Genomic DNA, 14528 nt, shown 5'->3' with positions numbered 1-14528 from the left:
TGGAGGTTGCACAGGTCGCCTGGTGGGAAGCAACCTCTGTGTAAACAATTACAGTCTAACTTGGACCGACTGCAGTTGCTCTCAGGCAGATTGGAGAAGTTTGCGACTAATTGCCATCTTATTTATAAATGCAGACGGATTGCCAACACATTCACTGAGTCAGACTATACCGATGAACATAACCTATCTATTGGCAATTGGGGACTTGACTCAGCTGGTCCCTAATTGGTAATATTCATAGACTACATAAAAATAAGTGGTCTGTGTTACTTTGCAGTTACATTGCTTTGCAGAATTCACATTAATGCAAATTTCTGTGCACGTAGACAGCAACAGATGTCAATTGCCATAATACCACAAACAGATTTCATGTAACTGTTAAATGGATCCCATGCAATCTTGTTGCTGTTCTGTCATCATCTTGATGCTCCACAGTTATTTAAAGGCATCAACTAAGAGTAGTCGCACAAACCTGATCCCCATTTTTCAATCAACCATTTCAAAGGCAGTGAGATCAAGTTCATTTCACACCGCTGCAATAATTTTGGTTATTGTGGTTATTGTGCTCCCAAACCTCTTTTTTTTCCACAGTGGCTGTACCAAGAATGGTTGAGAGTCCCACAATCCAGCTCCACCTATAAGTTTGATCAAAAAGGTAATCTTGAAGATAAACATTCACAAACATTCCCATATTAGCGGCTTTAAACTAAATGCAAGCGTATTGTTATTTATTGATTAGTGCATATATTACTGTTTACCACCTCAGTTTACTGTGTTAGTACTGCTGAGATGTACTAATTTAAGTAAAACACAACATACAGGTGAGGAGAAGCTTTGCAGGTGTTAATAATTTATTTTATTTGCACAAAGCCAATTCACAGCAGCAGTCTTCTCGGGATACTATTGTATCACACAGCAAAGCTCCTGCGTCCTGGAGAGAAAGAACAAAAGAAAGCACACATTTCATTCCACTTAAACATTTAGAAAATGTGTGCTGTTTAATTAATAATTTACATGCTTGATTTAGCATAGCTTTTTAACTTCATGGTAAATTTCTTGTCTCATATGAACCCCTCAGACTCGCTTGGATTTAATAAGGTTTTTATTTTGATCTTTCGCTACCAAATACTCATTATGAGTTTGGCCGTTAAACACAGTTTGGTGACTCTTTAATGATGACTGTGGATATCGTTATCGAAAAGCAAAAATACGGCATTAAATCAACGCTCACTCATGTGTGCACATAAAGAGGGCCGAGTGTGCACAGATCACCATCATTCAGTATAACTCAGAGATAGATGGAAACGTTTTTCTAACAAATGCTTTATTGGTCGGTTTAAAAATGAACACACCGGTGATCTACAGGAGTACCACGGTACACAGTCACACAAAGATTACAGAAAAAACAGTAGCACACACAAACACAACACACATGCACGCGCACGCACACCGACATGATGGGTTATTAGCACATTATCTGCCTCGTGACGTCTCCCATCAGTATGGTTTGATGGTTCAGGAGTAAACAGAAGATACATTCAATAATCACCTGTACAACAATGTAATACTTGGATTCAACCCTACCCACCCCCACAATTTGTTAAAAATACAATATTTTCCCGCAGATCTGCAGATTTTTGTAATATATTTAACCATATCTTTTAAAAAAATTGGAAAGATGTCTATATACACAGAGGAGGAGTAACGGAAATCACAAAAAATAAAGATTAAACCAATAAAATAAGATTAAAAAAAAAAAGAATAGAAATAGTTTGTGAAAAGGCAGATGGCAAGCCTCGACACGTTCCCTTTTGTCTTCAGTTTTTCAGCAGATACCATGGCAACAGATTGATGGTTCGCAAAGACGGGAAATCAGGGAGGAAAAATGGACGGTGTCACATGGCGTAATCGGCGACTGTCTACATGAGATTCTGGAAAGAAAAGACACAACAAAGATTAATGGGACAACAGTGTATGACTGCACAGATCAGCATCATTTAAATACAGTTTACAACAAGCACGAGCCTGAATGATTGAATGATCTTTTTGAAAGCTGAGGCTATATATGATATTTTATCTGCAGTTGTTTAGTGGGTAGTGCATGAAAACTGCTCATTCTTTAAAAAACTGTTTAAAAAAGACAAATTGCTAAAATTAATATACTTTGAGGAATCCCAAAAACAATAACTCAGATGACATTGTGTTTTTTTTAGATGTATTTCTTAAATGTTCCCAACTATATTACATTTTATTCCCAAAGACTCTGAAAAAAAATATATACACCAGATATATTGAATCATATCTCAATAACAGGCACCAAATCATGCTCCGAAAATGAGATTTGAAAAGTGACTGTGGACATACCAGGCAGGGGGATGGCTAGAAAGTAAGAGGATTATATTTGGGCACTTCAACTTCACCACACTCCTTACAATTAAGGCCTCACTCACACAGGACTAGAGACCAGTTGGCAAACCTCTTGGTCGTTTGGGAAAAATGTGTGTCCCCTGATTCATTTCTGTTGGCCAGTGATTGCTGGCAGTCACAAAGTGAAATTAGCCGCAACCAAAAACCTTCTTGTAATTTCTTTAGTAGCTAGCAGACAGTCACACGTCTGCACACTGAGTGGCAGTGAAACTGGAAAGAAACTTGTGTTTGACCCAATGAGCAAGCAGTTTCACAGCCAGACTACTCCTCTTTGTCACATCGGTAAAAACGATAATCTCAAGGATGACATCACTGGAGCCACATCCATCTTTTATTCTGTCTATGCAACCACGATGTTTTAAAAAAAAGTGCAACTGTAACTTTGAAGGCAAACATTCTGCATTTTTAGTTTGTGTCATGCTGTTCACAGTTAGTTAGCTATGCAAACTACGGGAGCAATCACAGAGAGGTTTTTTCCCTAGTGACCTGTGGCTGTCAGAGCTCAGTCACGCAGTCTCTAGGGCTGTGACTGAGCAAACAACAAACAGGCTAAACTTTTAAGCCTAAAGATAGCGACTTTAATTAGAAAAAGACAGATTTCAGGGAATGAGTGCGTTGCATACTCATTGGTAAAGCATAGAATTATTTCAACTGTATCTATTCACCTGTCTGTAGGTCTTTTTTAGGTTGTTTAAAAATCACCACATTTATAGATATATACTTCTACTTTGGATTCAGAGATTTTACTGAGAAACTGCAGTACTTTTTTGAGTTTTAGATAACTATTTGTATCTCTCCTCTAAAACCTGCAGTAAACTTTTGCCATTCACTGTCTCAGCCTGCCCTCAGGTTGCTGTTGAACGGACTGTGCACCACATTATAAAGGCTATGTCTGTTCAGTGGTTTCAGCCCCAGTGTACCTCATTTCTCCTAAGACCAGCACTAGATGGTTGCTGAAACACTCCTCCACCAAGGGACCCGTAGTTTGACGTCTGGACGTTGGGCACGATGCTGGACTGTCCGTACGGGATTACATTCTCATCTGCAGATGACAAACAGATAACTCAAAGTCACAGCTGTATTTATATAGGTTAAACCCAGAGTGATGGAGCACAGTGCAAATAGACCCCCTGCTACTAAAAGCAAGGCTGCTTGACTATGGGATGATAAGTGTGCAAACATTCGGTGGCAGTTGTTTCTTTCTCAGCCCAAAGGGATTTGCATGGAGCATCACAATAACATTAATACATATCAGTTGAGGTCCAGCTGTTGAAGCTAGGCGGCATGCGATGCAAAGACAGATGTTGCTCTTTTATCTTTTTGCTGAATGATGCTCCAGGATGCTGCATTATGTGCTTACCCTGCGATAACCACTTTGTAGATCCTCTCCTTTCGGGTGAGAAATGTTCTCCCCTCTTCTGTAGAGTGGGTGAGTCACTCCCCTCTTTGTCTGCTCGACTGCGGCTCAACACATCAGCCAAGAGCTGCAGGGAGTCATCTGTGCGGAGAGGAGCCGGTGGAGGGGGGAGCTCTGCGCATGATTGATAATTGATGATTAAAAAAATAAATAAACAGAGTATTTTGACTTTAAAGAAATAGTTTGACATTTTGGGGAAAAGACGCTTAATTGCTTTCTTGCCAAGAGTTAGATGAGAGGATACCACTGTCTGTTTATTATATATGAAGCTAAACATAGTAGTGCACACAGTAATCTTTGCACAAAGACTGGAAACAGTAGGGAATGGTTAACTTAGTGCTGCTCTAAAGCAGCAGCAGCAGTGCCTCTAAGGCTAACTGATTATATCTTGTTTGTTAAATTAGTTAACTACAAATGGCGATTTTACATGGTGCTATTAGCCAAATTCACAGAAGAGAATGCATTATTTAAAACTCTCAGGGAGTAAATTAACGATCATATTTGCCAAAAAGTTACTACTTTATAAATAAGCTTTACTAAACATTTACAAATATCAGAAAGAACAGAAATAATCCAAAGTGAATTCTTGCACTTGATTATGAAGTCTGCTGCCATGCTAGCCACTCTGGGGTGCTTTACTGGGATAAGTGCTAACACCAGAATGCTGTTATGCTCACAATAATAATGATGACCTTCCGAGGGGTCGCCAAGTATAATGTTCGAGGTATTGAAAGTCTTAAAGCAGTATATTAGCATAATGATATTTGTTAATTAACTGTAAGGTGTGATAAGTTAGATAACTTATAAAACTGAATAGACTATGGTGCCTTATATTCACCAAAGCAATTAGAATCCAGTCTCTGGGGAAAATGAAGGTCAGGAAAAAATCAAACAAAGTCAATTTGGCAGTCCAGCCAGCAGCTGTTGAGATATTTAAGTCAGTTAACTACAAAACATCACAAATTGATTTGTGAACTTACATTTGAAAGGCTGAAGTTCAGTAGGCAAAGGCATCACGTTGCATTAAAGACTATAAACTCTTTAGAAAGATGTATACAGAGGCCATAAATTAAGTGTACCCTGTTCTTTGGACTTCTATATAGCTCGTCAACCTTCAGCAGCAAAAGAGCCAAAAGAGCCATTTTAGCCCCAAATTAATTTTTTTTTTACATAATTATTTTTCAAAGCTTGTGGGAACAGCAGCTGAAGGGCTAAAGAGCCGCATGAGGCACGTAAACCACAGGTTACCAACTTCCGTTCTCTAAAATCAGACTTCTTTTTGAACCTGTGAGACTCGCCCCCTGCTGGCCACTAGAAAGAATTCACATTTGAGCCACTTCCTCACTGGCTTCTCTTTTCAGATCTGGAGGCTACGATCATTTTTATACACAGTCTTAATTGGTGACCGAACACTCTAACAGAGCACTCCAGAGAGCCAAGCTGCCAGAGTGGTTAATATGCCTCATTCGTTTTTCCAGCCTAAAACAGAAATTAGAAGCATGCGGTGGAGCACATCATACCTGCTTCACTCTGCAGATCTCTCTTGTTTGGTCCATCCTTGGGCGTTTTCTTCTTACTCTTGGATCTGTGCGCCGGGGCTGTGGGGCTCGACTCTGCAGCTGTAACAGGAAATTGTCCTGACGGGAAAGAACACTGATGTCATCCTCAGGAACACGAACAGGGAAAACTAAGAAACGCTGAGCGCCACTCTGAATAAATGCAACATGATTTTCGTGTACAAATTCTCTCCGTTTAGTTACATCATAAACTAAATTATACATGACACTATGTGGTTGTGTGTGGATGCTGTGAAGCATTAAGCTGAATTCAAACTGACCTTTACCAAGGCTTTCCCCCTTGAAATCATCTACCCACTGGCTAGTGCGGTATACCTCACTGCCATCCTGGGCCTTCATGTTGGTAAACAGATCGGGGTTAGACTGGGAGACCAAGTGGTGACGTGCCAAGAGGTCAAAATGCTGCAGCCGTGGACTGTCATTAGGCTTGGATGCATCTTGCTGGTGGGGAGATGTCAAAGTTGCAGTGTAGGACAGCTCATCTGGTTTAGAGGGCAGGCTGGGGAGTTCCTCCCTGGAAGTGTCCATCAGGTAGGTTCTGGCTGGCAGAGGAGGACACCAGTCATCGTCCTCCTCCTCAGAGCTAAGGGACAAGAGAAGGCAGTGAGTGTGCATCTTTGAGGAAATTACCACATATAAAAACTAGCTTATAAACAACAGTCCAGATGTGAGTGAATGGCTGAACTAACCACCAATCCGTGTCATCAGTTTAAACTAATCATGTTTTACTGAATATTTTAAGTATCATACGGTTTTGTGCAAAAGTCTTGAGCCACCCTTTATCTCTTTATAATTTGCCAGGATGGTATTAGATGGTTGATAAAAGGCTGATGATAATTTTCTGTGTTCATAATTCCATCAATTTTGACAATATCTCCAACACCACTGGCTGGAATGCTCCAACCCATGACAGAGTGTCCACCATGTTTTAAAGATGGCTGTAGACACTCACTGTTGTGCCTCTCTTCTTTGGGTTCATTAGTCCATTCAAGTTCTCGTTTGAGTTGTGGCAAGCACCAAGCAACCAAAAAACGTTGCTTTGAAAGTGGTCAGGTACAAGGAGTAGTCTGAAACACGCCACGGTAAAAAACCAAAAACCTTTGAAAACCCTCCAGAAAGCCAGCACTTTAGAAAGGAAGGGTGACTCAAGACTTTTACAAAGTACCGCACAGTATTAAACAATCAGAGATGTAAAGCTACCTGCTGTGGCGACAGAAAAACAAAAGCAATGTAATGTTTTTTTACTCCCATGAACCTGCATTTTATTCACACAGACAACTAAGTTCAAACATTCGGTATGTTTGAACTTATAAGTAAAATATCAGCTCATTTAGAACTTAATGCCAGCCTTACTTTTGTTGAAGTGGGATCGTTAGAAACTGAACAAATTATGGAAAACAACATTTTTTTTTAAATTCACTGTTTACTTTTTTCCTCATAGCAGAGGCTTCACAGACCAGCATGTTGAGAAAAGAAGCTGAAATGAGCCAAGATTTTAGACTTTAAACATATAATTAGTGTTTTGCGCTTACAGCTACTACAGATGCGTGCGTTTACTTGTTGATTTTTCCGTCTATGAGGATTTTGTGATAATCTGCAAACTAAAACACACAAATGTCAAGCTGCTAGATCACACAAGCTTGTAACATGTCAAAACAAACATCTGGTGTTGAGATACTTCCAATAACTGTGCACAGAAATACCACTAACACCACTATATATATAAAAAATATTCAAATCAATTCAGTTTTATTTATATAGCACCAAATCACAACAACAGTCACCTCAAGGCGCTTTATACTGCAACTTAAAGACCCTTCAATAATAATATATATTAAAAAAATAATAACCTAATTTCAAGTCCTTGTGGGAAAAGGGAACCAGTGTAGCATTCCCGAAGACCAGAGCCACCTCCATAATTTCTGTTGTCACTTCAATGCCGTCAGGGCTAATTTAATGAACGATGTGTCATTGAAAAGGCAAAGTACTAATCCACCCTGTCAGATGGTGGCTAATGTCGTTAGGAAAGACACGCACAGTCAGACCAGCCCTCCGATATGTCCGCAATCTAATCTGTCAGAACTAGTTAGAGTGAACGCTCCCTTCTGCAGCCCCAAAGCACGATCTACTCACTGCCCGCAGACACAGCTGTTAATGTGAAAACTCCCCAGACTCCAAACTTCACTCAAGTTTTGCTTGGCAGTCACAGCACAGTTCTAGGGCAGTTTTGATATCCATCTGCCTTAACTGCCTCTGTCATATAGGTGAAGGCAGAGGCCTCCATGCTAAAAATAAACTGACTGATCACACAAAAATAAATGCCACTGTTCTTGGAGGGGGGTAAAGAAGTGGCCTTAACAACAACCTGACATTTAACAGTGCAGTGATTTGTCTCACCTGTGCTGCTCATCTTCTTTGTGTGTTTTTGTATGGTGTCCATCTTTATTGGTGGGAAGAGGTAGAGACAAGACATCCACCCAGGTGAGAGGACCTGACTTGGATGATGTCCCAGTAGACCTCTGCTTTACCAGTTTGTCTAAAAAAAACCCCAAACAATGTGTGAGCCATAATCGTTGTGTTACTCGTTTCCACACTAAAGCTCAAACTGCTTGCTAAGTAAAGGTTTTTAAATACGTCCTTTCTGTGTCCACAGCTGTTAGCGCCTCAAAGAATTTTCCTTTTACTGACCATTTTATATCTTCAAGGGCACCTTAAGCTTCTGTAGAATCACTGGATATCAAAAGGAATGAAGCACTTAACCTCCGCATACCTTTCCATTCACACAGTATGTTTCAAAGTTTCAGAGCATGGCAGGCTTATTCACAAAGCACCTTTCAATAAGCCAATTCAAAGCCCAGGATATTGGATATAAAAGGGCATTTAAGTACAGGGAGTGCAGAATTATTAGGCAAGTTGTATTTTTGAGGAATAATTTTATTATTGAATAACAACCATGTTCTCAATGAACCCAAAAAACTCATTAATATCAAAGCTGAATGTTTTTGGAAGTAGTTTTTAGTTTGTTTTTAGTTTTAGCTATTTTAGGGGGATATCTGTGTGTGCAGGTGACTATTACTGTGCATAATTATTAGGCAACTTAACAAAAAACAAATATATACCCATTTCAATTACTTATTTTTACCAGTGAAACCAATATAACATCTCCACATTCACAAATATACATTTCTGACATTCAAAAACAAAACAAAAACAAATCAGCGACCAATATAGCCACCTTTCTTTGCAAGGACACTCAAAAGCCTGCCATCCATGGATTCTGTCAGTGTTTTGATCTGTTCACCATCAACATTGCGTGCAGCAGCAACCACAGCCTCCCAGACACTGTTCAGAGAGGTGTACTGTTTTCCCTCCTTGTAAATCTCACATTTGATGATGGACCACAGGTTCTCAATGGGGTTCAGATCAGGTGAACAAGGTGGCCATGTCATTAGTTTTTCTTCTTTTATACCCTTTCTTGCCAGCCACGCTGTGGAGTACTTGGACGCGTGTGATGGAGCATTGTCCTGCATGAAAATCATGTTTTTCTTGAAGGATGCAGACTTCTTCCTGTACCACTGCTTGAAGAAGGTGTCTTCCAGAAACTGGCAGTAGGACTGGGAGTTGAGCTTGACTCCATCCTCAACCCGAAAAGGCCCCACAAGCTCATCTTTGATGATACCAGCCCAAACCAGTACTCCACCTCCACCTTGCTGGCGTCTGAGTCGGGCTGGAGCTCTCTGCCCTTTACCAATCCAGCCACGGGCCTAATCCATCTGGCCCATCAAGACTCACTCTCATTTCATCAGTCCATAAAACCTTAGAAAAACCAGTCTTGAGATATTTCTTGGCCCAGTCTTGACGTTTCAGCTTGTGTGTCTTGTTCAGTGGTGGTCGTCTTTCAGCCTTTCTTACCTTGGCCATGTCTCTGAGTATTGCACACCTTGTGCTTTTGGGCACTCCAGTGATGTTGCAGCTCTGAAATATGGCCAAACTGGTGCCAAGTGGCATCTTGGCAGCTGCACGCTTGACTTTTCTCAGTTCATGGGCAGTTATTTTGCGCCTTGGTTTTTCCACACGCTTCTTTCGACCCTGTTGACTATTTTGAATGAAACGCTTGATTGTTCGATGATCACGCTTCAGAAGCTTTGCAATTTTGAGACTGCTGCATCCCTCTGCAAGATATCTCACTATTTTTGACTTTTCTGAGCCTGTCAAGTCCTTCTTTTGACCCATTTTGTCAAAGGAAAGGACGTTGCCTAATAATTATGCACACCTGATATAGGGTGTTGATGTCATTAGACCACACCCCTTCTCATTACAGAGATGCACATCACCTAATATGCTTAATTGGTAGTAGGCTTTCGAGCCTATACAGCTTGGAGTAAGACAACATGCATGAAGAGGATGATGTGGACAAAATACTCATTTGCCTAATAATTCTGCACTCCCTGTATATATCATATGTGAGTTAATGAAGCTGCCCAAGCTTTCACATGTGGGTGGAAGTATACGTGTTGTAGGTGGTTACAACACTTGCATATAAGAAAAGAGATGAAAACATTGCACTATGGCAGCCATATAAACTATCTATAAAACAAAGCACTATTGGCCAATGTCAAGCTACAGAAAAAAAAGGCAGCTCACTAATATTTCCTTTTTAAGGTTGCAGTGCTCTAATAAATGTAATTACACAAGCAACGTCTCAGATTGTTACACGTAATCACAAGTCTACACAGTTTTATGAAGTTAACTTATTACTATGGAACTGCAGTGCGTTCAGAAAATGAAAAAAGATGAATGCAGACCTTCCCGTGTAATCATGTCGTTCTATATCGTCCAAGAAAAGATCTCATTACTGTGCAATCTCGTAATTAAAACATCTTAAAAAGGTTAAGGTGGTTACAAATGATCCATTTTGAATAACAGAACAGGTGTTTTCTTTCCCGCAAAATTAAATGAATGTGTGATTTTCAAATGGTCATTAACCGTCTCAACAGATTTTCAAGAAGCATAATGATGCCATAACCACAACTACAGAAAATTATTTTTCTCATGACTGCGTATAAAGAGCCAGACAGACATTTCCAGTTAAGCTGTCCAAAGATACATTTTTTGATCTTTTCCGCTTCCACAAAATTCTTACCATTGCTCTTCTTGCTGTACTGAAGCTTGGCGTATTCAGATCCAGAGTGACCAGACTTTATGGTCCAATGATCCAGGTCCTGCTCCAGACCTCCAAACCCACTGTTTGACAGTATTGGGTTGCTGCTGTAAGGGTCTGGACCCTTGTTGTAGGACGTGCTCGAGTAGGTGTCGTAGTACGCCAGGAGGTCGTCTTCAGCCGTTGTGTTGATGGTGCTGTAGATAGGACTGTCGTTGGACGCCGCGCTGTGCTTCTCTGACTGGTTTGGGTAGTTTATGATCCCAACAGCTGCACAGCAAATGACTATGTTACATTAACAAGGACAATCTTTTATTCAGCACTCTAGCATTTCACATCAGAGAGCTCTTACTGTTGTAATATCTCTCTGAATCCAGTTTGCCAGAGCAGCAGTTGACCGAGTCTTTGCTGTTGTGAGTCAGGTTTGGAGTGGGCCAAGAGTCTGCCAGCCAGGGGTAGTTGCCCATATTTGATCCCAACAAGCCAGGCCTGGGAAGAAAGATGAGATTATATCAATACTTCTTCTATGAAACACACAGTGACACTAATCATCTGATGAATCAAATCATAACGTAGAGTTTACCCTCCATTAATGATTCCTGATCCCTCACTGTGAGCGAAGCCAACTGCAAGAGGAAAAAAGAGCAAAGTTATAAATTTGGAAAACAGCAAAGAAGATAAAGCTTTTGCTTTAAGCCCCTTTTTTCCCAAAGAGCCACTGAAAGATAAAGATGTTTTGGACCGAATTATCATGCTCCATAACCAAATAAACAGTTTATCCCACACGGGGGTTTAAGAAAGCAGATTAGAATTGATATTTTATGAGGGTGCACTGTTGACCTACATACACCAAGAGGAACACAGCAGATCTATATAGCGTATGCCTGCAATACATAAAAATGCAGATGTCATTTTTCTGCTGCTGTATCTGGAGTTAGGGATGGTTAAAATCCATTTTTAATTAAATAAAGAAATCCATACCATAAAGTGAAAGACATACATGCAACATTATGAAATATTAATGCGAAAATTAAATTGCATATTTGCTCCTAAGGCCTTGAGCCATTATTGAGCAAATACATCTCAAAGTCAGACAAGAACTGAGAACTGATGTGCTGTGTGCTTCTGAGCCAAAGGGCATCAAGTAAAGTGTGCGCTGAGCTTTTTACATATGCTTCAGAGTGTCTCTTGAGGGTTTTTTTTTCTTTTTTTCCCTTTGCTCCTGCCATGAAGACTACCCAGTGGGAATAAATATATTTTAATTAACTGAATATGCGATTAAAGTGCAGGCATCGCTTTGCAAAGTACAAACTAAAATTGAAAACATTCATCACTGCTCCAGATATCCCCGGAGGTCTATTAAGAACTTTGTCACTGTCATTGGATGAAAACAAAATCTGATGGTTTGCGTCTTTTTTTCTCTTTTATGTCTCCGTTACATAATGAGTCGTCTGTGACAGGGTTCATCAAATCATCTCGAGTCCTGTGACGATAACCTCTCCTGCTTTTTACTTTTTTTTCTCTACCTAAAGCAGGTAAGTAAGTCATAGTTAATCCCTCCTCCCCCCCTCACCTGCTGGGGTGTATGCGAAGGATGTGGTATAGTGTCCCAGCTGCTTCCTCCTTCGGTGGCGACAGTATAGCCACCCGCTGAAGCCCATCAGCACCAACCACGCAGCCACACCCAGCCCAGCGATGAAGGCTGGCTGGCGGATGACGCTTGTGATCTGCTCTGCTATGCTGAGGTCATCGCCCTTAGTCACGGTCGTTGAAGTCTTCTCAAGCGGGGGAGCTGAAAGAGAAGCGATCCAGTTAATGGAGCCACATGATACACAGCCAAAGCAGAGAGCTGTCAGTCACTTCAGAGTAGAAAAAAAACAAGCTTTTTAAATGGTTTTGTTTCCTCACATATCATTCAGGGTGATTAAATAGTAAACTGAGTAAATTCTTCTTTTAATGGGCCAGCACAGTCGAGGGGATTAGGATCAAATTGGGGCATTAAAGCACTTGAAAACTGGTTAAACGTGAAGGAAGTTATATTGATTTTATTTGTGGACATACTTCCTGCCTGCACAGACACACATTAGGAGATGTGCCGGAGACGCCCCAAAGGAACAACAGGTGGAAAGTTACAACTTACAAGCAGTTTATCTTAGCCATATATAATTAGTCTGCCATCTATAATCCAGTTTTGAGATCCTTTCCCAGATGCCTTAACGCCCACTCACATCCTGGGCCATTTGACCTCAGGAAATAGGGTGGGGCCAGGTTTCACAGTGGATTCACCCGAAACCTTGGCTGTCTGTGACCCACACCTGTTTTAACACCTTGGCTCGTGTGATTAGGTAGAGGATCAATAGGGGGTCCATGACCCTCTTTTTTTTTTTTTTTTTTTTTTTTTTTTTTTAAATGACATCAGAAACAGCAGTATGCGACATTACGTGATGGCAGAGCTTCAGTTCATCCTTTGTCATTTTTTTTTTTTTTTTTTTTTTTTTTTTTTTTTTTTTTTATGGGAGTGTCCGACAAGAGGGTCCATGACCCTCTTGTCGGACACTCCCATAGGGCTTAAAATCTGTTGCTCTGGTGGAGAGTCCCAAGTTCACTACACATGGTTGCAATTATTTTAGGGTTGTAAATTATCTTTCCCTAGTTTGATTGTATCATAAAACTGTAACTTGTGTTGGTACGGATTAAACAAGACATAGAAGACATGCTAGTTTTTCCACCTTTGGTGTTTTTAGACTTTTTGATAAGCCAAGTTAGATCCAACAGAAGAAGTGAGAAGATCTCACCTAACTTTCATCAATAACTCAAATAGGTAAGTTTCCCATGTTTTCTGTAAAAGGGTTACAAGTAAAAGAAAAACATTTCAGGAAACACTGGAAGCAAAACATGTTCTTTGGAAGCAACACATCTTCTCTGACTATGTGACTAATATAGCCAAGTAAATTAAAAAGCAGAGCCACAGAGACACAAAACTAAACAAAATAAATGGCAAACTTATTATGCAATCACAACTACTGACTCAAATTCGTGACAAACACCTGCAAAAGTTAGTGTTGGTGATGCACCAGCTTTAATCGTATTCATGCAGCGCAGTCAACTCTCCACATACACATTTTACATGTGGTAAAGTCAGCTTGCAGAGTGCGTCTTGGCATATTTCGGCGTGTGTAGTAACTGTAACAGTTTGACTGACTCACTGAGAAGCAGGCTGACAGGCGGACTCTGAGCGCCCACACCCAGGCTGGTGACAGCAGCCACCATCACGGTGTAACGGACTTCAGGCAGCAGGCCCGTCAGCAGGATGGACAGGACTGCTCCATCCACGGTTCGGTTTATTTGGTTCTCCTGCTCAACGCCGCTGCCCAGACACCAGACCTGTGTGACACCAAAGTTTAAGGTCCTCACAATTTAGGCAACTCGCACATGAAAGTTGCTCTACAATGGTACAAGACTACTATCCATAGGATATAAGCAACAGGTACAAGGAGTGCTTAGTATGTAAAATCTTCCCTTCCAAGACTTCGCACCACCTCTGCCATAATCCCCACACCTGTCCACATTCATCAACACTGAGTAAACCTTTTATTTATTCTAAATCTCCTATAGAGCATTTGTGATGAAGACACTGGGAGTTACAATGAAAATGTGTCAGGTAATACCGTGCAATATTTTCTTACGTCAGCCTTTGAGGGCTTGAACAAAATATTGGGTGTATTTCTGAGAAATTGAAATATTTAAGGGGATTAAATATGATCCCTGCCTTTGGCTGATGATCCATCACACATTCAGAAGAATATGGATTCTCATGATCAGACTCATAACTGTCTACGTGTAGACACAAGACAGCGAGAGGGAATCAAAACAATAGTACTCCATGTTCTATTTTGATGTTTTTTTCCACGCTCTGCATAAGCAGCCTGATGATTAGTAATCAGTG

The 14528-nt window shown here is 40.6% G+C and overlaps 1 protein-coding gene across 3 annotated transcripts in view; it reads right to left on the bottom strand.

The window, feature by feature from the left end:
* Nucleotides 1-1123: 1123 nt before the first annotated feature.
* Nucleotides 1124-14528, bottom strand: part of LOC308401519 (roundabout homolog 2) — a 79191-nt gene continuing 65786 nt past the window's right edge. For 2 of the 3 annotated variants that reach the window (XM_080889773.1, XM_080889775.1), the window contains 11 exons: nucleotides 13789-13966; nucleotides 12156-12374; nucleotides 11166-11208; nucleotides 10935-11071; nucleotides 10565-10852; nucleotides 7819-7957; nucleotides 5682-6004; nucleotides 5365-5481; nucleotides 3788-3958; nucleotides 3348-3469; nucleotides 1124-1931 (listed from right to left, as the gene is read on the bottom strand). In XM_080889773.1, the coding sequence (XP_080745899.1) occupies nucleotides 1920-1931; nucleotides 3348-3469; nucleotides 3788-3958; nucleotides 5365-5481; nucleotides 5682-6004; nucleotides 7819-7957; nucleotides 10565-10852; nucleotides 10935-11071; nucleotides 11166-11208; nucleotides 12156-12374; nucleotides 13789-13966 (1749 nt within the window). In that variant the 3' untranslated portion in view covers nucleotides 1124-1919. The remainder of the gene's footprint in view (nucleotides 1932-3347; nucleotides 3470-3787; nucleotides 3959-5364; nucleotides 5482-5681; nucleotides 6005-7818; nucleotides 7958-10564; nucleotides 10853-10934; nucleotides 11072-11165; nucleotides 11209-12155; nucleotides 12375-13788; nucleotides 13967-14528) is intronic. The other variant, XM_080889774.1, reaches the window with a different exon arrangement.

Source organism: Rhamphochromis sp. 'chilingali' (assembly GCF_963969265.1).
Source record: "Rhamphochromis sp. 'chilingali' genome assembly, chromosome: 8".
Taxonomy (NCBI): domain Eukaryota; kingdom Metazoa; phylum Chordata; class Actinopteri; order Cichliformes; family Cichlidae; genus Rhamphochromis; species Rhamphochromis sp. 'chilingali'.
Note: the sequence above shows the minus strand (reverse complement) of the source record. Positions and strands in the feature narration are given on the sequence as shown.